This window comes from Panthera leo, chromosome A1 (assembly GCF_018350215.1).
Source record: "Panthera leo isolate Ple1 chromosome A1, P.leo_Ple1_pat1.1, whole genome shotgun sequence".
Taxonomy (NCBI): domain Eukaryota; kingdom Metazoa; phylum Chordata; class Mammalia; order Carnivora; family Felidae; genus Panthera; species Panthera leo.
The window spans coordinates 109,730,383-109,755,491 of NC_056679.1; the positions used below are offsets into that span (position 1 = coordinate 109,730,383).

Genomic DNA, 25,109 nt, shown 5'->3' on the forward strand with positions numbered 1-25,109 from the left:
TTTAGATGAACCAACTCTTACTCTTAGAAGAGCTACCACAAAAAGACATTAGATAACAAAGCTCCCAAAAGTATATAAATAAAAATGCCTACATTAAACTTAGGCTAAATTTTCAACAGAGTAAATTCATAAGCAGAAATAATTAAGTTTTAAACTAGCCCCAATCTGGGAACTTAAAAAAATTAAAATAAATAGGATTTCAATTGATTAGTTATGAATTGCAGCTGGAATTTCAATCTTATTACAGATCACCGAAACCGTCTTAGCAATGTGCTGCAGATTTAAAAACATTTAAATAATTTTCCATATTGGGAATATTAAAGGGGTCAACTGACATCATGGCTTTGGGTTATAAATAACAACACACATGAACCAGGGAGGAAAAAACCATTCCTCATTCTTAGTGTCGACTAGGTGGCATGTTATGGCAGTTTTCCTTCGTGATGTGACACAGTGTTGTGGAGAAAATCAGAGGCAACGAGAATGTGTTCAGTTCAAGATATCAACTTGGCATCCTGGCGAAGCCAGTGCAGTCCCTGCCGGGTATATCGAACCAGGTCTGTCATGATGCTTGCATTAAAGATGAGAGGGCCCATCACTTTATCCAGTTCAGCAAAGAATTCTAGAAAACCAAAAAGAGTCATTAAATGATACACATGCTCTCCCCAAACACTGCTTTAAAAGTTTGGTCTAGGGGCGCCTGGGTGGCGCAGTCGGTTAAGCGTCCGACTTCAGCCAGGTCACGATCTCGCGGTCCGTGAGTTCGAGCCCCGCGTCAGGCTCTGGGCTGATGGCTCGGAGCCTGGAGCCTGTTTCCGATTCTGTGTCTCCCTCTCTCTCTGCCCCTCCCCCGTTCATGCTCTGTCTCTCTCTGTCCCAAAAATAAAAAAAAATAAAAAAAAAAAAAAGTTTGGTCTAGACTATAAAACAGTATTCATAAGAAGTCAAAACAAAGATTCCCGCCTGCACTAAAATGATGACCGTCCACGTTTTAGAACAAACCATCCATCCCACAGTCTCTGTCTTTCAAGCTACATTATTTTCTCTAAGTCATGAAATGTTTCCAACAGACTGTATGGTTAGGCATTAAGTGTTATACATAAAAGCAGAATTCCACTAATGGAAATTATCAATTGCTAGTATGCAGTATACACTACTAAAATGGGGACCTAGTGCTACGATGTACTCAAAACAGTCTCTGTTTACTGTTTTTGTGTAACAAGCAAGTGGTACAAAAAAGGACAATGTTCTGTGCATGTTTCCCTGTAAGAGCTCCTGTGAGGTTAGATATTTATGACAGCCTGTATCCAAACTTTCTGCTGCAATCATATACCATGCAACAGTGATAAACTAAATCCCATGTTTCAGACAGTATAGTTTAAAAATATAAGGGATGGAAATGAAAGGATTCTTCCTATGTGAACAAATACAGGTTGATGTGGATGTGAGGTGGGTGCAGAGGAGGACGGAACGAAAGTGTCCTAACATCTGATCCTGATGCAATTTTGGGAGAAGACAGAGAAGGATGCAGGACTCAGATGGTAAAGAGTTTTTATATGTGCAGAGAAAATGGGGTCATTCTCATGATGAAGACTTGGCCCTACTCAACACAAGACACAATCAAACAGTGAGGAAAAAAGGGTCTTCTTTATAGAATGCCACCTAAAAAATGCAGAAGGAATATCAGAAGACAGATTCCTATTTCCTAATGGAATAATAGATATAGATAATAACCATCAATGGATGTTAAAACAGAAGTAAAAGTTTGAGGGGCGCCTGGGTGGCTCAGTTGGTTAAGCATCCAACTTCAGCTCAAGTCATGATCTCATGGTTCGTGAGTTTGAGCCCTGTGCTGGGCTCTGTGCTGAAAGCTGAGAGCCTGGAGCCTGCTTCGGTTTCTGTGTCTCCCTTTCTCTTTGCCCTTCCCCCACTCACACTCTGTCTCTCTCTCAAAAATGAACAAACATTAAAGCAAATTAAAAAAAAAAAGTTAAAGTTTAATAGGGAATCTTACATCAAACTGAGGCTAAAACCACCTGAATTCAATCAATGGTCAAATCCTAATATCACTAAATAAGAGATAACCATTAATTACATGCCTCATAATATGCTGTAATATGCTATAATAGGAAATCAAGAGCACCACCTATGAAGTATTATCTAAAATAATGAACTTGAATCTAATCAAGTCTCAAGATGTAACTAATCAGTATGAAGGAAATATGGGGGACAGAGGAGCAAGCTAAATGATACCATGAGGAAGGAATCAGTCAAATCCAGAATATGTGTCATTGAGTCTTCAACATAAATGGCACAGTGCCCCACCTCCAAAAACACCAAAAAATAGAGGAGGGAGACTGATCAATGGATGTGTGGACTCTGTTGGAAACAAACAGAGCTGTCTTTAAAAAAAAAAAACAAAAACCTGCATATTTGCAACAAAAGGGAAACTGGATGGTAGACTAGGTATTAGGTGACAGAAAGGAAGTACTATTAATTTTGGTGACTGTGTTAAAGTGATCACGGTGATCATGTTTTTGAAAAGTCCTTATCACTCAAGGATGCATATACCAAAGTATGTTGGGGTGAAATGTTATAATATCTGTTGTTTGCTTTAAAATACTCCAGGGGCAAAGAAAAGCAGGAGTCAGAAAGAGATGGAGTAAGATTAGCAAAATACTGTATTGGTAAAGCTGAAGTTGAGTGCAAGGTGCACAGGGGTTCATTACATCATCCTCTTTCCTTTAGTCAGTATTTGAAAAGTACCAAGCAAAAAAGTAAAAATGAAAGAAGAGGATTGAAAAAAGGAAAAATGAAGCTGGAAAACTGTTATCAGAGAGAAAAAATGTAAAGGAAAGCAGGAGTGACTTAATAAGAATTTTGGCTTTGTAACCTTTCCTGAGCAACACTGACAGTATTTAAAATTTTAAGAAAAAATTGGATTTTAAGAAACACAACTTCATGTTAGATGCTGGGGTTCCTCTTCTACCTTTCTCTTCCCATTATCCCTCTTTAGGGATAGGAATCGTTCATCTTCATCTGATTACCTGTTTATATAATAAATATTTAAATTCACTGTGACAGAAAGACACTTGACTGACTGATGGGAGTGTTGGTCTACAAAGGATCTACCTGAATAGTTGCCACACTTGCCATATTTGCTAATAAAAGCCATGAAAATATTATGGTGTTTATATAGTACTTTTCCCTAGTATTTTATTATTATGTCTTAAATTTAAAATCCAGTAGAGTTAACATACACTGTTATATTAATTTCAGGGTACAATATGGTGATTCTTCCCTAGGACCTTTAAATATGTTATAATTCTCAATGTTCTTAGTTTGGGACATAACAAACATAAGGTACAAAGTCTCAAATAACCTAAAACTGAATAATGCCAGAAAATAATTTATTTTATAGTCTCTTTTACCATGTAAGTTTTTCAACAGACCTAAAAATCCAGTATGAATGTGTGTTTTTTTTTTTAAGTTTTATTTATTTTTCTTTTAGTAATTTCTACACCCAACACAGGGCTCAAACTCATGACCCTGAAGACCAAGAATTGCATGCTCCTGTGACTGGGCCAGCCAGGAGCTGCCAAATGTGCTTTCTTACATATTAACTATCTCCTGTGTACAAAATGTCTGCATGTAATCCTACACCTAAGTCAAACTTACTGTCACCCATCCTAACAGCATATATTTTTATTACTTTTATAACTGGCGCTGTCCTTAATGTGCCAAAACAAAGGCCTATTTGTCTTAGACCAAAAACTGTTTGTAGTTTAGTCTGTGTCACCAGTACAGTGAAAGGTATTTTTTCTCCAAATTCAGTACATTCAGTATGATTGGTAAGCAATGGTCATTATCATCAACTCTCGATTGCATAATAAACTAAATGCGGATCAGACACTTATTTGACTGGATCATAAAATCTCTCTTTGACAATTTCATCCTTCAAAGTCTCTCCATTGACCTGCCTACCTTTTTGCTCTTTGGAAAGCTGCTCGGCTTGGTCCCAAATTTCGGTGGCATAGAGGAAGTTGGACGTAACCTGAACATAGCTGGCTGCCATCTGGTGGATCCTCTGTGGAATGGTCACCGAAGAACCACTTGCTGAAGCACTACTGGCCCCAGAAGAATAATTTCCTGAATTGCCTGGCGACAGCTTTGGAGATACAGGGGAAGGCATCCCAACAGCTTTGCTACACACAGAGAAACAGGAAGCTTATTCGTATGAATATGGTGAATGTGATGAAACCAATGTTCTACTGGCTCTTCTTCCATGAAAGCTTTTAAAATTTAAAGATTCTTTTAAACTAGAAGAGTTCCCAGAGAAGTACAATTCCTTCTAAGTAAGTACTTAGCTCACTAAAGCCCATGGTGAATCAGCCTATCTAGACTCTTTGTTTTAATAAATGTAATAAATAATAAATCCCACCTTTTGACGGAAAAGAAGGGAGGAGGTCACACACCTTGTTAGTAGCACTTCAAAGACTTAGAAGTTAGATCACCTCACTCCCAGCTCAACACACTTTCCATCTATTCTGGCACATAATAGGTACTTTTCTAGTTGTTTTATAGAAAGTTGGGTGGAATTTGCAATTTAACACAAGAAAATTGTGGTAGTAGAGAGGAACATCTTATTTTGAACTCCATTTCAGGTATTTTCCTAGTTTAAACAAGTTATTCAAAGCTGACAAAGAGGTACAGATTTCTCAATCAACTGCAATTATTTCAAGCTTCCTGTCAATTAAATCTTTCTCAGGAAACACATGTTGAACTCTGACAGGTACATTTCAGCAGTACTAAAATTTGTGGAAATGCCAAAGACCGTTAAAAAAAAAAAGGAAAATCAAACAAAAGTTGGGGGGGGGGGAAGCTATTTGTTAAGAATATTTTTATCTTCACTTTTAGCACTAGAAATTTGATTAAGAAAATACACAAGGGCAAAGACAGAAAGTCAGTTAAGATAAAAATAATAACTAAGTAGATAAACTTACACACAAAAAAAGCTTTCATGGCAATTTGCCTCCTTTTGGTGGGGGTGACACAGGAAGGGAGGAAAAGTCACAATAATCCCATCGTGATAAAAACCCAAGTAGGTGTGGAAATTAAACTATGAGAAGGACTGAGGTGCTATTAAAAAAACTCAAGATGGGGCGCCTGGGTGGCTCGGTCGGTTAAGCGTCCGACTTCGGCTCAGGTCATGATCTCACGGTCTGTGAGTTCGAGCCCCGCGTCGGGCTCTGTGCTGACAGCTCAGAGCCTGGAGCCTGTTTCCGATTCTGTGTCTCCCTCTCTCTCTGCCCCTCCCCTGTTCATGCTCTGTCTCTCTCTGTCTCAAAAATAAATAAACGTTAAAAAAAAAAAAATTAAAAAAAAACAAAACTCAAGATTTCTCCAGGTGAAATATCCCCTTCTCTGCTCTTTCTAAGATTATGCTCATTACCATATTTTCAACTTAGTAAAAATAAACAGAAAAATGAAAACTTTAAAAAATACTTTATTAGAAATAGTTGTAATTTTTAAAGAATTGTCATCTTTCCATTTTTGGAAATTAGACCTTACCACCCATTCCACTTTTACAAACAAAAATAAATAATTGTGTCACAAAAAATACTTTATAGAATAAAATTTACCTACCTTCCCAAGCCAGGTGATGGTGCTTGAGAATTATTGTAAGAATTCTGTGGAAAAAATAAAATGTATTTAATTAAAAAAAAAAAAAAATCACACAACTTCTGAAGTACTACAGATATTCAAAAGCACTGGGCCAGAACTGACCTTAAGAATCTTTACAAATTTAAGAACCTAAAATGTAAGAACAAGAGAGAGAATGTATGTGTGTGTAAATGTGCAACAGAAAAACAATACTTAGGTGACAGCTGGGGGTTCTGAAAGACTTAAGAGAGAATTCTCAGAGAAGAGCGGAGTCATACTATGTGCAAAGGCTGCATGAAAGTGAATGGATGTAACCCACAGTTTCTCTGGAGCAGAGGTTTAGATAAGGAACTAGAAAGAGACCTTGATGACTTTGAGGTCAGGGTAAGAAGCTTGGACCTGACCTTAAAATCAACAGTAAGCTACTGAAGGGTTCTAACTCAGAACCAGGGCAGGATTTTAAGAAGATTTATGTGGTGCTGGCAGGAAAAAACATAGATAGTTTAGGAAACAAATGTAACAGTGTAAGGAAGGGTGGCAGTAAAACAGAATACCATTTGCAATGTATAAATTAGGTTTCATTATAAAAAGAGGCTACATCCCCTGAATTATTAGTAAGTGCTATTGCATATGGCTACACAGGTTCTACAATCAGATATATGTAGATTTAAAAACTTTTTAAGAAATCTCAAACCTATTTGAAAGTTCACCGACAGTAAGTAGTTCTACCCTTGCTGTGGCAGGCAAGACATGAAGGCACTTTTGGGGTTGGGATAGGAGACTTTACAAATTTTGTGTCCTAGAACATGGACCATCCTCTTTTTCACACTTACCTTCAGGTGCTCTGTCAGTGTCTTTGAGTACTTCAGAGCATTTTCCTTCTTCAGTTTGAACAGCCTCAGGTACAGCAAAGACTGGCATCGCAGGCTGGCCAACGGAAAAGGGCAGCTTATTTACCAGCACAGCAGACTCTGGCTATATCTGCACAGACAACTTTTGTATCGTGCAAGAGCGCAGGACTGGCTAATGTGAACAGACCATGGCATAAGTGTCAACGACACTAACCCTGAGGCAAAACTGGAAGATGTGCTCTTTATGGTACACACCTCAAGGAGGGGAAGAGACTGAGGACTAGTCTCCTGTTTGCTGACATTCAAAAATCAAAACCTCACCCATGAGACACCAACATGTCATTGCAACACATGCATTAAAAAAATCACTGAGGAGCAGAATCTCTAGATCCAATTATAAATATCTCATACTAAACAACAAAAACCAGGGAACTCCACTATGCATAGTACAACTCTGCTGCAACGCAGGTAAACCTTACTATGGCTGACCAAAGCCCTGCACGGTCACCAATGTCTACCACTCTAGTCACTTTCACTTCTCACTGGTCTTTTTAGTTCCTTGATAGTTTCCTGTTTCCTTCCACCACACACCTCTTGCACATGTCCCCTCTACCTGAAGATAACGTGTCCCTACACCCTATTCTCTTATATATACTTTTCTTTCCAAGTACTGAATTCATATACTTGTCTGATTATTTAATTTCCGTCTCCTGACACTAGACACCAGACTCCATGACAAAGAAGACTGTGCCACTTTATCCACACTACATTCCTAGCTATTAAGCCCAGTGCCAGGTAAAGTAAATGCTTTTAACAAACAAATTGGTAATATCTCCCTGGGAGCAAGCCAACAAGCCACAATCTTTATTCTGAGCAAGCTAAACATTTGCTCCCTAAGGAAAGGTATATTGAGGAAAGGTATGTTGAGTAACAAGAGAGGATACCGAAAGAAGCGCCTGGAAAAGGGACGATGTGAGACAAGGAGATTTCTACTCTACCAAGGATTTGCCAGGAGGGCAATGGATCAGAGACTGACAACAAGTTAAATCTTTCCGTAGGGATTTTGAGTTATTTTCTACTTTACCCATTGAGATTTATGAGTGGGTTACAAAAGGTCGATTCAAGGATAACTTTCCGAAGGGCATAACAGCATAATTTGCTCTGGAACCACCTGTCATCTAGCAGAGGCTGGAACCCAACACCTACCAAAGTACTGTGAGCCTTTTATCTGCAGCTGTAGCATCAGGTGCCAAGTAATTCTTTAGCTTCATAGTGTACCTGTGAGTTAAAACAACAAACAGATGACACAAAACATAATATTCCCCTTTATCTAATGACTTCCTTGGTCCTCAGAACATTAGAACCCAACTTCAATAAAGGCAAAAATACCCCCTGAAGTATCTAATTCTCTGTATCCAAGAACAATAAAGGATTAAGCATCCTCTTTAGCTTTACTGTATACAGCTACATCAGCCCCTTCCAAGATTAACCAAAGAAATACTATTGCCAATGACGTGGCAGCAAATTTTCCCACTTACTTGATGAGCTCCACTGTCTCTGAATACATAGGGAATGGGGATTTGGATTCCTGAGCATTTTTCTCTAATGCATTCCCACATTCAATGAAAGATACCACAGCATCAAGATAGTATACAGCTTTCTCAAACCTATCAGACTGAAGAAAGGAGAATAAAGGTAATGAGAAATACACTGATGTACTATGAGAGCAAACCACAAATGAAGATTTAAGTTAATTTGATTAACTTAAATAAATGTGAGAATGTTTACATACCAATGCATCTGCATTGTGCTTCAGCTTTTTTGCTTCTTGTAAATAATGGTCTGCTGAATAATTTCTGCAATGTAAATTTTTATAGTAAATGGAACAGTAAATATTTTTGTAAGATAATACTTTCCATTTTAGTCTCTAGCATCCCTCAGTTTTCATATCCCCAAGTAAAGAACATGACCTGCGACTAAACATCCAATTCAGGTTTTTCTGACAAATGCTTTTCTTGGGTTAAGAGCATGAATTGTTTCGGCCAACTCATGGCAGATTTTCTACTTAGGGAAACAGAAATCAAGCTCCCTAGTATTAGATACTAATTTACCCAAGTTGTTTGAAAGATTCAGAATGAACAGATGCCTTTCAAATCAAAATCTAAATGTTCTGTGGATTACAACACAAGTATGAATTCTTCTGTTCACTGATAGGATTTTAAACAAGTTTCTTACATGCTGACTGGAATGATTTCTCCAAAGCATAAGAAACATTTATCTCACCTGTCGTCAAAGGCAAGCTTCGTTCTCCGAGGCTTAGAGGCATCAGGAGTTGGTGTAGAGGAAGGACAGTTAGAAGAGCTATTTGGAGCCTTTTCCTAACCAAAAAAATATATAATGTTGAAAAAATACGTATGTTGAAAATTCTGAGGTGATTAAAGTTAAACTGGAAGTATTTCTTGAGCCACTAGTTAAAAGTACAAAAAATTCCACTGCTGTCAGTAATTAATTTCTTCGCTATAATCATTTACAATTTCACAATGTAAAAGTCCTTTTTAACAGAATGGGTCCACTTTATATAAACAAAAACATTCATTCTAATAGCAAAGTCTACTATTACCAGGCAATGACTGAACTAGACACTTGTTGAAACATATGGAAGACACAAACCTACTATCAAAATAGTAGTAGTGCTTAAGACAAAATTTACTGATAATTACTGGTCACTGAAAACAGCAATAATATCATCTAACATTTACTATGTGCTTACTACTTACCAGGCACTAAGTACTTAGGCCAGTCATTAAGATTTCAACAACCTTATGGAATGTGTATTGCTACTGGGACAGAATAAAAAGCAGTGTCAAGGAGGGTAACTCACCCAAGTTCAAACAGCTTTTAAGTGGCATTCCCGGAATCCAGGTCTGTCACATTTTATTTTATTCATTTTTCAGAGTCTTTTTTTTATGTTTATTTTAGTTATATTTTGAGAGAGAGGGAGAGGGAGAGACAGAGTGGTGTGCGTGAGCAGGGGAGGGGCAGAGAGAGGGGGAGACAGAGAATCCCAAGCAGGATCTCTGTACTGTTAGTGCAGAGCCCACGCAGGGCTCGAACTCATGACCCTGAGATCACGAACTGAGCCGAAATCAAGAGTAAGTGCTTAAATGACTGAGCCACCAGGCGCCCCTGAAGCAGTCCCATTTTACAAGTCTAGGCTTCTTAACTTTATTCTACCCTCTATCAATATAGCCCTTTATGCGGGGCCTTTGATCCTGTCTTCCCAACTACTTCCCTATACACATTTTTCCATAATAAAACATAATAAGTTAATAAGTAGATAGATAAGTAGATAAATAAGTAGAATTTATCCTACAAATGGATGAATGTTCCAACATTAGTAAACCCAATTAATATATAATTTTACCGCTTGTGCTTAAAAATCTACTGAAAATGAACCATGTAACCTAACCATTTCTTTTTTCTTAAATGATAATAGCTTTTCAGTTCTACCCAATACAGCATGCACCTCAAAGAATTAAAATAATCATTATGGTGATGATGATATATGATGATGTATCTCAACTCAAAAAAACCTGGCAGAACTAGAAGAAATAAACAAATCTTGTATGTTTGTGGAAAAAGGAACAAGAGGACAAAATGACCAAAATATCAACATAAAGAAGGTCTGAAAACAGGATTAATCAATGTGAATTACACAGATTCCTTGTCCACAATATATGCAGAATAGACATTCTTTTGTAGTAAATACAGAACTACCATATACTATACTCTCATAAAGCAAATCTTTTTTTTAATGTTTACATTTTTGAAAGAGAGAGAGCAAGTGCACAAGTAGGACAGGGGCAGAGAGAGAGGGAGAGAGATCTGAGGCAGGCTCCACCCTAACAGCAGAGAGCCTGAAACAGGGCTCAAACTCACGAACTTTGAGATCATGAATTAAGCTGAAGTCAGACGTTTAGCCAACTGAGCCCCCAGGCATCCCTCTCATAAAGCAGATCTTAACAAATTTCAAAAGACTGCTACCATGCAGACAATTTTCCAGCCCCAATGCAATTAATGTAGCAACACTAACCAGACGATAACCAGCAAATCTCCATGTTTGGATATTGATTAATCCACTTTTAAAGAACTCTAGTGTCAAAGATGAAATCACACTGGAAATTAGAAAAAATTTTAAACTGAGTTATAAAATCATTCCATATCTTCTAGAATGCACATATACAGTAGTTAAAGGAAAATATATAGCTTAACTGCTTATGTTAGAGAAAGAAAAAAGGCTTAAACTTAATTTAAAAATTAATGAGCTAAGTTTCCATCTTTAAAAGTCAGTGAACAGAGGGGCACCTGAGTGGCTCAGTTGGTTAAGCATCTGACTTTGGCTCAGGTCATGATCTCGCAGTCCGTGAGTTCAAGCCCCATGTCAGGTTCTGTGCTGACAGCTCAGAGCCTGGAGCCTGCTTCAGATTCTGTGTCTCCCTCTCTCTCTGCCCCTCCCCCACACATACTCTGTCTGTGTGTCTCTCTCTCTCTCAAAAATAAATATTAAAAAAAAAAAAAGTAAACAGAGGGAGCCTGGGTAGCTCAGTCAATAAAGCATCTCACTCTTGGTTTAGGCTCAGGTCTTGATCTCACGGTTCATGAGTTTGAGCCCAGCATTGGGCTCTGAGCTGACAGGGGGAGGAGGGCCTGCTTGGGATTCTCTCTTTCCCTCTCTCTCTGCTCCTTTGCTTGTGCTCTCTCTCTCAAAATAAATAAACTTAAAAAAAAAAAAAAAAACCCTCAGTAAACAGAACAGCAAAACAAAAAGAATAAGAAAGGAAATCATAGACTAAAAATTAAATAGAAATAAAAAGTAAACCACAGAGAATCAACAAAAACAAAGGCTCTTTTTTGAAAAGACAAGTAAAACTAATAAGCCTCTGATGATACTAATCAAGGGGGAAAAAAAAAAGAAATGGCATACAGAACTAATATCAAGAACAAAAGAGAAACATAAGAGATGTTACAAATACCAAAAGCATAAGAGAATGTAATCAACAACTTTATGCCAACATATTTCAAATATTTGATAATAGGAGCAAATATGTAGAAACACAAAAATTATATGTAATTTTGTTTTTCCATATTATCTAATTATTCTTAAAGTGATAACAAGAAAAAGTACATTTTCTAACTAAATTACAGATTCTTTTTATTAAAAAAATTTTTTTTAATGTTTATTTATTTTTGAGATTGAAAGAGAACACAGACAGAGGAAGGGCATAGAGAGAGGGAGACACAGAATCCAAAGCAGGCTCCAGGCTATGAGTTGTCAGCACAGAGCCCGATGCGGGGCTTGAACCCACGAACCATAAGATCATCACCTGAGCTGAAGTCAGAAGCTTAACCGAGTGAGTCCCCCAGATGTGCCTATAGAGTGTTCTTTAATAAACCCATATATAATTGCCTAAATTGGAAATTGCCAAGACTAACATTAACGATTTTAATAACTGTTAAAAATGCCCTAAGGTGTTGGAATCAAAGTGGTCAGGACTTATATTTTATATTTTGTCACCAACAACAGAATACCAAATAACTACACTTGATCCAACAAATATTTCCTGATTACCCAGTAAGTTAAACAATGGAGAAAACACAAAATAAGATACAAATCCCTGCTTTCAAGGACCTGACAAACCAACAAGGAAGACGTAAGAGTTTTTACCTATGAGATCACAAAAGCCACACGAGTGGGTGAGCTCACTTAAAGAGTACATTTAAAAAGAGAGAGGTAAGAGGTTTCAAGAAATAAGCATACAGACCTCAAATCCTACAGCTAAAGGATGGAAAATAGAAAAAGAGCCAGTCAGCAAGTTGACACAGAAGTGGGACGGTGAAGGAGGTCAAGAGGACAGTCAGGTCCCTTAAGGACACTAGGACTAATACTCTAAACCATTACAGAAGGGTGTCCAACTGCGGAAAAAGTCTTCTGTATATCTCAATTTCAGATGTTGTTCACAATTAAAATTACCTCAATTTCAAAGACTTAACTACTACATTTAATAAGCACAAGTAACTACTTTTAATGCAATTTTTTCAACTCTCAAACCTTTGCCTACTCAAGTCACAAACAACAATCCAGTGAACTATATTCTTAAAAATCTATGTATTTGGGGGCGCCTGGGTGGCTCAGTCGGTTGAGCATCCTACTTCAGCTCAGGTCATGATCTCGCAGTTCGTGAGTTCAAGCCCTGCATCGGGCTCTGTGTTGATAGCTCAGAGCCTGGAATCTGCTTTGGATTCTGTGTCTTCCACTCTCTCTGCCCCTCCCCTGCTCACACTCTGTTTCTCTCTCTCTCAAGAATAAATAAACATTAAGAAAAAAAATCAAGGTATTTTCTTAATTTTGTCAGAGTTTGCTCCCAATCAAAACAGTTCAGAAAGTAATGCAAATAACCTCGTAAAAAAACTGAGGGTAAGATTCTAATAAGGTATAGCCTTGAGAAAGCTTCTATGATCCAATTCTCCATCCATGAACATTAAGAATATTCCCCTATAGGGCACCTGGGTGGCTCAGTCGGTTAAGCATCTGACTCTGGCTCAGGTCAAGATCTCATGGTTCGTGGGTCTGGGCCCCCGTGTCTGGCTCTGCACTGACAGTGCAGAGCCTCTTTGGGATTCTCTCTCTGCACCTCCCCCACTTGCACTTACTCTCTCTCTCTCAAAATAAACTTAAAAAAAAAAAAAAAAAGCCCTATGTTATGATCATGCTCTAGGAATAGTTCCAATGCTAATTTACCTAAAGAATTTCCTTCATGAATCAAAGCCAAATTAGTTGCCTTATCACTTTATGTAATATAACTTGCTTGTAAAATCTAATTCTAAAAAATCCAAAGCCAATTCCAAACTATACACAATCGATCATAGCAAATGGAGTGATTTATAATTAGATCATAATCAGCTACTTTCTTCCAAAACCAACTTTTCCAATTAAGCGTTTGTCTTAATTAATATGCATGTTGGCAGATGACTTATTGCTTTCACGGTCTGAGATCACCGCATACGTTCATTATCAAGATTATGACATTTTGAGATGAAAACACATAGGCCTACAAGTTTAAGGAGAGGTTTACAAGATTTTCAAAGCACAATGTCACCTTGGAGAATTCCTATGACAATGGGATTGCTTTTCAAAAGGCTCAGGCCTCTAGTGGCTTACCTTGACCTCCTTAGAGCTAGTGGAAGTCTTCCCTTCAGTCTTCTTCTGCTTTGATGTGGAGGAACTGTTTTTGCTGCTGCCACTATTCTCCTTGTTGCTGTTATTACTTGACTTTAAAGAAGATGACTGACTAATAGTCCTCTTCCGAGAGCCATGCTCTGTTTTTGGATCTTTTGAAGGAACGGGTCCAGCAGGAGAAGGCAACAAATCCTTTTCTTTTGCAGCACTTTGCTTAGTTGACCTGCCAAACCAAACAAATGCCCTTATTTCTCCACAGTCATGTAGCTGTGATGGATTTTTTTCTATTTCTCTCTGTCTGCTTTCAAGACAAATTTATTTTTCCCTGAGTTAATTAAAACACATGATTTCTATGAAACAAAATAAAAGTGTACATTTCATGAGGACAGGCCATCTCATGTGTTTTCCACCCTCTGGTTGTATACCCAGCGCTTAAATCTTGGCCTGCCACACAGCAAGTATTCAATAAATACTGATTACATAAATGAGAAGATGAACGATGAAGATATTAATAAGTTCCTAAGTTAGAAATTGGTCTCTTGCAAGTTACAGTTAAGCTTGTCATTTAGCCAGAAAGTGGTAACACTTTAGTTTAATTCTTGGCCTATATTCAACCCTACTCCACTAAAGAAAGAAGAACAGACTGAATCTTAAAAACTTTCTGACCCAATTAGCTAAAAATAAAATCTCCCACTAGCTGGTATATGTATACATATGCATGGATAGGACATGTACTTACTAAAAGGAACATTCTAAGAGCACATCAGGAAGTACACAACAGCAAATGACATACACATATTAACACACATGTAACATGTTTGGGGGACATACTCTCTGTTGCTGGATGGCTTGTGACCTGCTGAATTCTTGTCCTCTGTTTTGGGTTTCTTGCTGTCATTGGCTCGGTTATCATCTTCATTCTGGGTGAAAAATAGGAAAAAAGCAACTACTACATTTGATTTTTATTCACCTAATTTCAGTTTCCAGCACAAGTCACCCTCAAATAGTTCATCCCTGGTAAGTTTCAAAAAGAAAAGAAATAAGAAGTGAAAAAATTCATGTAAGCCATGCTAAATAAACTGAGTTTCAAGGTGGAGAAGTCTCCTATTTAGATAAACAGAGCCCAAACACTGAAATACATTTCCTATAGAGTCTTGAGATGACATCTTTTTATCCTAATGATTTTGCAGGAAGAATGAAATTATAATTGAGATATATAACTCACATACAATAAAATCCACTCTTTAAAGTACACAATTCAATGACTTTTAGTATATTCACAGAAGTGCACAACCTTACCACAAATAATTCTAGAACATTTTCAACATCTCAAAGACCCCTCTACCCTATAGCAGGCAATCCCCCCATTCCCTTCACTCTAATAATCGCTGATCTATGTATTTCATCTTTATAGATTTGCCTATTCTAGACATTTTATATAAATGGAATCATATATGTGGTCTTTTGTGTCTGCCTCCTGTCACTTAGTATATTTTTAAAGTTCATCCATGCTTTAGCATGTAACAGTACTTCATTTGTTTTCATACCTGAATATACTCCATTGTATGCATATACCACATTTTATCTACCCATTCATCACTTAATGGCCATTTGAGTTGTCTCCACTTCTTGGCTAATACAAACAATACTCCTGTGAACATTCAAGTATAAATTTGGGGGTAGACATGTTTTCTTTTCTCTTGGGTATATACTTAAGTGGAATGGACTGGAATTTTTGGGTCATAAAGTAACACTGGGGTGCCTAGGTGGCTCAGCCAATTAAGTATCCGACTTCGGCTCGGGTCATGATCTCACATTTCGTGGGTTCAAGCCCCGCGTCGGGCTCTGTACTGACAGTTCAGAGCCTGGAGTCTGCTTCAGATTCTGTATCTCTCTCTCTCTCTCTCTTTCTGCTCCTCTTCTGCTTGCACTCTCTCTCTCAAAAATAAATAAACATTAAAAAATTAAAATTAAAAAAAATTAAGTAACACTACCTTTAACTTTTTGAGGAACTGCTGAAACTGTGTTCCAAAGTGGCTACACATCATTTTATATTCCCACCAGCACCATATAAAATTCTAACTCCTCCACATCTCTGCCAATACTTGCTACTGTCCATATTTTTTATTATAGCCAAACCTGATGATTTTGAAAGACTCTTTTTGCTAAAACAAAAGCTATTAGCCTATCTATAATTACCAAAGCTACTTTCCTGAGTGATTGTAAATTTTCTTACTGCTTCAAATATCAGGGCCCAAGATTGCAAACATTCTACTGTAACAAAGAAATCTGTTCCCTTACACAAAAGATTGAAAGTGGACACATTAAAAACACGAGGGGGCGCCTGGGTGGTTCAGTTGGTTAAGTGTCCAACTTTGGCTTGGGTCATGATCTCTTGTTTATGATATGAGTTTGAGCCCCAACGTGTGGCTCTCTGTTGTCAGTGTGGAGCCTGCTTCGTATCCTCTGTCTCTCTCTCTCTCTGCCCCTCCTCCCTTGCTCGCACACATGCTATCTCTCAAAAATAAATGAACATTAAAAACAAGACAAAACCAGGGGCACCTAGGTGCGTCAGTCGGTTGAGCGGTCGGCTTCAGCCCAGATCATGATCTCACAGCCTAGGAGTTTGAGCCCCGCATGGGGCTCTGTGTTGACAGCTCAAGAGCCTGGAGCCTGCTTCGCATTCTGTGTCTCCCTCTCTCTGCCCCTCCCACGCTTGCACTGTGTCTCTATCAAAAATAAATAAACATTAAAAACAAAACAAAACAGGGGCGCCTGGGTGGCTCAGTCGGTTGAGTGGCCGACTTCGGCTCGGGTCATGATCTCGCGGTCCGTGAGTTCGAGCCCCGCGTCGGGCTCTGTGCTGACAGCTCAGAGCCTGGAGCCTGTTTCAGATTCTGTGTCTCCCTCTCTGATCCTCCCCCGTTCATGCTCTGTCATTCTCTGTCTCAAAAATAAATAAACGTTAAAAAAAAAAAACACAAAAAAAAAACAAACAAAAAAACATGAGAAAAATAATCTAAATCCATCATTACTCTTAGCTGGGACTCCTCTCAGTACCATCGGATTTATCGTCAGAAACTACCCCTGACAATTTTACCAAAGTCAGGACACTCAAAAAACCATTACTAAGTTTCCGAACTTGATTCTGATTTTATAAAATCAAAATCTGACTTACAGGTATTGATATAAAAAAACTTGGGGGGCTCCCAGGTGGCTCAGTCAGTTAAGCATCTGACTTCTGACTTCAGCTCAGGTTATGATCTCAGGGTCATGAGATTGAGCCTCGTGTCGGGCTATGTGCTGAGCATGAAGCCTGCTTAAGACACTCCCCCTCTCTCTGCCCCTCCCCTGCTCTCTTAAAAAAAAAAAAACAACCAAAAAAACAAAACTTGGGAGGAATATAACATGCCAATGAGATGTGGGGAAGGGGAGAAGTATGGAGAATTTCTTTTAGAGAAGGGGATTTTGTTGTAAGTTATATATTGTAGAATTTTAAACAAGAGTAAAAAGGACATTACATATTCTATCTCTATATTATATCAAATCTCATAACATGTAATACTTTTTAAGCATAAAAGGACCATTTTTTAGTTCCATAAGAAGCACCTTAGTGTTCTAAAGAGCAGAGTCCATCATTTATTTATAAGCTCTTATTTCATGTAATTCTATGAATTAAATCCCAAGTCCAGCAATCTGAGGTTGCAGCTCTACAGTGGCAGCAGCCCTAAACTTACTGGTCTAAAAAGCTTCCCTGTACTACAATAATGGAAACTCATTAGCTATAGCACTGAAAATAGTAAGCTTCAGTTTTCTAGAAATTCATATTTTTATAAATCGTATATTTTTGAAGATTAAAAAAAAGGGTATTATTCTAGTTTGTCCAAATATGTATCATCATCTGCACTTCTGTACTGTGGTTTTAAGAAAAAAAAAAAAGAGGAAAAACCTCCAGTTCACTCATTTTAAAAAATGCTTTATTCTTTCTATCCTCTGATGTGAGATTGCCACGGTCAACTGGGATTGGGGTTTTGCTCTGAGTCTACCTGGTAGACTGGGTGGCTCTACCTGAGCCTGGGTGGCTCAGTCAGTTGAGCGTCTGACTTTGGCTCAGGTCATGATCTCACTGTTTGTGGGCTCCAGCCCCGTGTGGGGCTCTGTGCTGACAGCTGAGAGCCTGGAAACTGCTTCCAATACTGTGTCTCCCTCTCTCTCTGTCCCTCCCTCCCTCTCTCTCTCAAAAATAAATAAACATTCAAAAGAAAATTTTTTAATATAAATTAAGATTTTCTTTCCTCTAAAAATGTCTCACTAGACCTGAAAGATCAAGCTGGTTTTTTCCCCAAAGAATCTGTCTATACACATAAGTTGTTCAGCTCTTTTCATTACATGTCATTATCCTCCAATCAAAGACATCTGTGAGTTTTCACACTTCCTCAGTTTAAAAAGGCTGACATTATATACTAAGCATCATCTCTAAATCCAAATTATCACAAAAGACTTTAAGGACAAGAGTTGGCCATGTGCCAGCAGATGTGCTTAGTTTTAAACCTACAGACATAGGTGGTCAAAAAGGAAAAAAAAAAGCTGGGGCACAGGTATGTACAGAGGATTGGTGAAATTCTTAAGAATTTGTCCAAAATTGATGAGCCCATTTTTTATCTGGAATTAGTAATTTAAAGAGTGTGACTTGGTCTGGGTGTAAGATAGAAGAGAGTGTTACAGAATGTGACAGCCTGGGGGCACCTGGGTGGCTCAGTAGGTTAAGCGTCCAACTTCTGCTCAAGTCATGATCTCGTGGTTTGGGAGTTTGGGCTCTGCTTCGGGCTCTGTGTGGACAGCTCAGAGCCGGGAGCCTGCTTCAGATTCTGTGTCTCCCTCTCTCTCTACCACTCCCCTGCTCTCTTTCTCTCTCAAATATACATAAACATTTAAAAAACATTTTTTTTAAAGAGAATGTGACAACCTGGAAAATATATATCCCAACTAAAGACATTTAAAATCAAAATTTTAACAATGTTGTGAAGGCCTGTTTGCAATCCCTGCTTCACTCTCATCTATACGCTGGCCAGTACATACTCTGAAAAGAAGCACTGGCTCATTTCTTACTTGATCAGAAACTATCCTGCTTCATTAAAGGAGCCAGGCAGAGGCACAGTGGTCCTGAAGGACTGTTCTGTCTGTAGCTTCACTTGGGTCTTGGGCTTCCCCTCTATTTTCTCTCACAGCTGTAACTCAACTAGGTATCTTCTGGCTTACCGAGATTTCCACTGCATTTCAGGTTCTGATGTTTAAAAACAAAACAACAACAAAAACCCTTTACAAACCTTATGTTTCCTCTTGCCTTTGTTGGAAACTTTTTCTGAGGCTTGTTTCTGAGCCTCTCTTGTGTGCTTTTCTGGCACATTTTTCTTTTCCCCCTTGGGTGGCTCTGTTTCTTTGTAAGGCTTTCCTGGTATTCTGGTCAAGAGATTCAGGTCAATCTTCACAATAAGTGGATACCTGTCATCAGGCTCACTGAGGGGTGAAAGAAGTTCCTTCTCTTCCATAGGAGAGAACATTCGTTGCCGAAAAAAGCTATCTTCTTCCTCCACTGAGGAGGGTTTCACGGGAGTCCTGTTACTCTCAGGGTACTTAGGAGTTTGTGAGGAAGGAGGAAGGCTCTCGCTTTCATCCGAATCTGAGGATGAGGTATCTGTTTCTATGATTTCCCTTGATTTCTGGGAAGATTTACTCGTTGACTTGTATTTCTTTTTTTCTGCAGAAGGTCGAGGGGAAGATTTGGACTCCTTTTTTATATTGGGTTTCCTTGAGCCTTTGGTGGCTGCTTTGTGTCTGCTGGAAGGCATGCTGGTAGCCATGTCTACAGGGGTTTCACTTTCTATCTTCAGGCCTCCCCGGGGCTCTTCAGCAGCTGCCTTCTCAGCCTTTTTGGGTTGTTTTTTGCCTACAGTTCTCCTCTGTGTTGTACTGTCACTCTGTGCAGGGGACTTCTGCCTCCCGCGCCCACTTTCTGATCCCTTTTGGACAGTCTTGGAGTCTCGTCCAGGAGTAGCAGAACTTGTTTCTTTAGGTCCCCCTGGATCAGTGTAGCTATTCCCGGTGCCCTGTTCTCGGCCTTCCTTTTTATAGCCTTGAGATGAGGGGATGTTACTGTCCACAGAAGACGCTGGTGACACTTTATGTGGGTTCACTTTATTCAACCAATTATCAAGTTGCCATTTGTTTGTTGGTGGTGGTTCAGGCTGAAAAACAGAAACAAAAATACAATGTCTAAGAGCACAGAGCCATCTGTTTTTCATACTTTTGACTGAACTAAAGCAAAGGGCTGAATATTGACTATCAGAGCTCTCATCACTTGAATGAGGACATAAGCTTAATGTTACAAATGGCCTTTAAACATTAAAGATTCCTGTCAGGAACCCAACTTCAAAGATAAAATTCCTAATCTAGACCAAATATTTATTCAAGTAACAAGGACACTGAAGTATCGAAGGTTCCTCCAAGATACACAGTTCAATTTCTTAACCTTCTTTCCTTCACTTTTTATATTTGAGTCTTTTTTTTTTTTGAAAGACAGAGGGCACAAGTGAGCAAGGGGCTGAGAGAGAGAGAGGGGGCGGGGGGGAGGGAGAAGTTGGGCTCACTCGAAGTGGGGCTCGAGCTCACCTGATACAGGACTCGAACTGAGAAACCCTGAGATCATAACGTGACCTAAAGTCAAATCCTTAATGACTGAGCCACCCAGTGGCCAAATCTAGCCACCTAGATTTTAATCAAGTCTTAAATGGCCATCAACAGAGGCCATGAGAGACCCATGGAAGGTGGTACCCCTGTCTCCCTCTCACCTCAGGAGATGCACTCTGGGATGGCTCGTTTGCCTCACTGTCACTGGAACTACTTTCACTCTCAGAGTCAGATCCAGAGCTGCTTTCAGATCCACTGTGGCTGCTAGAATCATCCCTGGAGTTATCTGCTCCTTCACTATTATGGTGTGAAGGTTCAGAGTTACTAAAAGAAAGAAAACATATAAATGAGAAAGTTGGGGTTTTTTTTCCCACAATGACAACAGGAAAACATCCAAATCTGAAAACCAACTTTATAAAATGTTTACTGTTATATTGTTACAATTCTATGAATTCAGAACTTTATTTATAAATGAAATAAATACTTCATAAAAAGTTTCTAATATGCTGCTCAGCCACTGGTACTTACCTTTTAGAAACGGTTTTATTGAGGTATGATTTACATACCACAGAATTCATTCACGTTAAGTTTACAATCTGATGATATTTAGTTAATTTACACGGTTGTACAATCACCACCACAGTACTATTTACTGTGTGAGGTCAATTTTTTTTTTAATGTTTATTTATTTTTGAGAGAGACAGAGAGGGAGAGCGTGAGCAGAGGAGGGACAGAGAGAGAGGGAGACACAGAATCTGAAGCAGGTTCCAGGCTCTGAGCTGTCAGCACAGAGCTGGACACGGGGTTCCAACTAATGAACTGTGAGCCGAGCTCATGACCTGAGCCGAAGTCAGTCGCTTACCTGACTGAGCCACCCAGGTGCCCATGTAAGGTCAATTATTATAACACTACAATTCTATCAGGTAATTCCCACCTCTACAAATAAAACAAAATAAAAGGATGCATACCTTCCTGGTGTACTCCTTGGCATTGTCTTATCACAATCCTAAAAGTAAAACGAGAGGAAATCTGTGAATGAATAAACACTCTATCTGCTTAATGTGAACAATATTTGAACTCTTAACAGGAACACTAGCAGTTCTAATGTATGCATCAATGTTTACCTAACATTTAGGACATAATGTTTTTACCTAAAGAATAACTAATTACCAGGCTAAGATGAAAAGATTTGTTAATAGTTCTTGTCAACAATCTCATGCTTCATGAGTAAGTTCTGATCCACCATAAATATTAAAGAAGAGCCAATTAAAAAAAATGGAGATTTAAAGACAGAGCAGAAAAACAACATTACACTGGTCAGAAAGCAGTAAGGAACTTCTTTTAAATAAATGGCTCATGGGGCGCCTGGGTGGCTCAGTCGGCTAAGCATCCGACTTCGGCTCAGGTCACGATCTCACTGTCCGTGGGTTCGAGCACCGTGTCGGGCTCTGTGCTGACGGCTGAGAGCCTGGAGCCTGTTTCAGATTCTGTGTCTCCCTCTCTCTGACCCTCCCCCGTTCATGCTCTGTCTCTCTCTGTCGCAAAAATAAATAAACGTTAAAAAAAAATTTTTTTTAAATAAATAAATGGCTCATAAATCTATCATTCAACCATAATTCTTATCAAATACAATGAAAACACACAGTGTATGAAACTGGCAAACTCATAAAGCAGTAGACATACCTGCTCCCCATCGCTGTCTTCACTGCTGCTTAGTTTTAAGTCATCTTTTAACATACTAAAGGGAAAATGCAGAAAGGATTAGTATTTTTGTAACAGTTTATCATGGCACACCAGAGTATTAAATATTTACTAACCATTCTAGAAATAATCACTGTGGTAGCCAAAGATTTAATTAAAAAACAAAGAAAAGAACCAGTAAATTTTACTCTGTTTTGGTTCACATCCAGAGTACAAAGTGAGAAAAGTAGGAATTTAACATTTTCACAAGCTCTCACTTTTCCATAAGTAAAATGCATATCCTTCTTTTCTAATTAAATAAACCACATTCTACAACTTCTCTCTACTTGTTTTCTCTATTTTTCTCTAATTACATACACACACACTCATTCATATTAAATCAAATTACCATACTCATACTCAACAGTCCACTAGAGAGATATAACTCCTAAAAAGAAGGAAGATAAAATGAAAATATCACCAATTCTCTTTCACTGTCCCTCATGTATCACAAAGAGATTCATACAACCAGGTAACTGTGAAAACCAGAACACTAAGTCAAAGTGCTAGTTCATAAATGTCTTGCTATGAAAGAAGAATGCCCTCTGGAAAAGTAACAATTTGGGGTAAAAACCTTACTTATAAAATAGAAATGACAGTGTGTGAATTAAAAACAAATTCCAGGTTCCAAACCCTCCTTCATCAAATTCAAATCAATTAAAAAAACATGAACTGACAATTTCTGAAATTCACTTTTCAAAGTAAAATTACAAATTTAAAATTGCCTAGAGGCTCCTGGATGGCTCAGTTAACCATCCGACTTTGGCTCAGGTCGTGATCTCGCATTTGTGGGTTCGAGCCCTTCGGTAGGCTCTGTGCTAACAGCTCAGAGCCTGGTGCCTGCTTCGGATTCTGTGTGTGTCTCTCTCTCACCCTCCCCCGCCTGCACTCTGTCTCTCTCTCTCTCTCTCTCTCTCAAAAATAAACATTAAAATTTTTTTTTTCCTTAAGGCCAAAAAATCGTAATTAAAATTAAAAATCTGAGTAATGACCCACAAAACACTCCTTGCCTTTTTACAGAAGAGCAAAAATTAATACAAAGCTTAGGGAAAACTACGACTATAAAAATGTTTAATTTCTCATTACCAGCAGTTCCATTACCTTTCTTCTTAAAATTTCATGACACTCTCCAATCAGTGGGAAGGAAATCTTCTTTCACTTCAGTAACTATTAATACTTTCCCTTCAAAAACTTCACCTGAGTTTCTAAATCTGACCCCAAATTCAGATTATCATATAAGAGATCACCTTGAAACAAAGTACCCAGATAATTACAGAATTATGAAAAATGTTTTAAGGCTGGCCTGGTTAAGCAGGACAGAAAAAAAGAGTTTTCTTTTGGACAAGGGCTTGGTGCATGTCTATGAATGACATCCTATAAGGAAATGTACTTGCTCTGAATTCTCTCAGCCCTTATGATTTAATAATGGCAGCTCAATGAACCTGCTCACACATGTGGATATGTCAAAGCTTTTACCAAACTGCTCAAGGTCCTGCATGCTTTCGCTCCCTCCGCAACAAGAGATACACACATATATGGTAGGCCCTTATCAATTCTTTGCACATCAATAAGTATGATAAATATGAATATAATTTGAATTCTTTAACAGTGAGGGGGACTTGTTGCATTTCACATAAGTTATTCTCACTCAGTTCTTCCTCTGTTCAGCTGAAGAGGCTGAGGTTATCAAGACTGTATGTTGTAGTTTAGAAAGCTAGCACTGTGGCCACCATTTCTTTAGAATTTTGTTTTAATCATGGAGTTAACTTGTGGTCTCAGGAATTCAGGAGTTCACTTTTGAACCTGGAATTTATTATCACCCAATATACTAGCCTGATTACATTTTGATATATATTCCTGGTTCTACTAAAGAAGTAGGAAAACAAATATAGTACAAACTATGCTGATTTAATATTCTACATTTAGCAATTAAATGGAGGGCTTACAAAGAAGAATCCTGTATTTTTTGGTCTTCTTTATTAAAAACTATCAACCTACACACAAACACAAATACACACATCTCTAAGAGATGAGAAAAATCTGTAATCTCAGAGGAGGGGAAGACAAACTATGGCCCACAAGTCAAATAAAGACTACTACTTGTTTTGTAAAAAAGTTTTATTGGAACACGACGACACCCATAGTCTATATTTGCTTTCATGCTATAATGGCAGAGCTGGTTAGTTGGGACAAAAGCCATCTAGCCCCTAAATCCTAAAATATTTCACTATCTGGCCCTTTACATAAACATTTGCATACCCCTTCCTTAAAAGATTAAGGACACATTTCTAAGTGTTCTGGTATGCAGACACTACACATAGACTTTTAGCAAAACGGATAAACTTATTAAGCAATAAACTTACGATTTAGACTGGTGTCCATTTGAAGTTTTAGAAGAAGGATTGTATCTTTCTAGAACAAAGAGAATGCAGAAATTAGCAACTACAGTGTGGCTATTTAGATTGTAAAATATGTATCAGTATACCCTCAAAGAAATGTAAATCAAAACATTTAGAATTCTTCCTCCACCAAACTGGCAACACTTTAGAGTCCAATAATACAAGATAACTGGGGGAAACAGGTAAGCTCCAATGCTGCTTGTCCAACTATAAACCCATACAATCTTTTTGGCAGGCAATCTGGCAATATTATCTTTACTGATACTGTAAATGCACATATCCACTTTCGTAGCAATTATAATGAAAAAAATTTTTCCTTACAGGTATATCTGGAAAAATACATAAACACACACTGAAACACAGATGTTTATCATAATATGTTTTGTAACAGCAAAAACTGGAAACATCTATCGAGAGGAGAATAGTTAAATAAATGATGGTATTATCATAAAATACACAATTTTAATGTTAAAAAGAATGAGCTAATGTTAAAAGAATGAGCAAGAATTTATACTGATATAGACACAGCTC

General features: G+C 38.2%; 1 protein-coding gene across 5 annotated transcripts in view; it reads right to left on the bottom strand.

The window, feature by feature from the left end:
- Nucleotides 1-380: 380 nt before the first annotated feature.
- The window catches only part of AFF4 (AF4/FMR2 family member 4), a 104,719-nt gene continuing 79,990 nt past the window's right edge, over nucleotides 381-25,109 (bottom strand). For all 5 annotated transcript variants that reach the window (XM_042934957.1, XM_042934951.1, XM_042934965.1 and 2 more), the window contains 15 exons: nucleotides 24,543-24,591; nucleotides 22,123-22,177; nucleotides 21,408-21,445; nucleotides 20,601-20,763; nucleotides 19,080-19,997; nucleotides 14,584-14,672; nucleotides 13,735-13,975; nucleotides 8,799-8,893; nucleotides 8,308-8,371; nucleotides 8,054-8,190; nucleotides 7,722-7,793; nucleotides 6,498-6,591; nucleotides 5,647-5,690; nucleotides 3,985-4,205; nucleotides 381-622 (listed from right to left, as the gene is read on the bottom strand). In XM_042934957.1, the coding sequence (XP_042790891.1) occupies nucleotides 495-622; nucleotides 3,985-4,205; nucleotides 5,647-5,690; nucleotides 6,498-6,591; nucleotides 7,722-7,793; nucleotides 8,054-8,190; nucleotides 8,308-8,371; nucleotides 8,799-8,893; nucleotides 13,735-13,975; nucleotides 14,584-14,672; nucleotides 19,080-19,997; nucleotides 20,601-20,763; nucleotides 21,408-21,445; nucleotides 22,123-22,177; nucleotides 24,543-24,591 (2,408 nt within the window). In that variant the 3' untranslated portion in view covers nucleotides 381-494. The remainder of the gene's footprint in view (nucleotides 623-3,984; nucleotides 4,206-5,646; nucleotides 5,691-6,497; nucleotides 6,592-7,721; nucleotides 7,794-8,053; nucleotides 8,191-8,307; nucleotides 8,372-8,798; nucleotides 8,894-13,734; nucleotides 13,976-14,583; nucleotides 14,673-19,079; nucleotides 19,998-20,600; nucleotides 20,764-21,407; nucleotides 21,446-22,122; nucleotides 22,178-24,542; nucleotides 24,592-25,109) is intronic.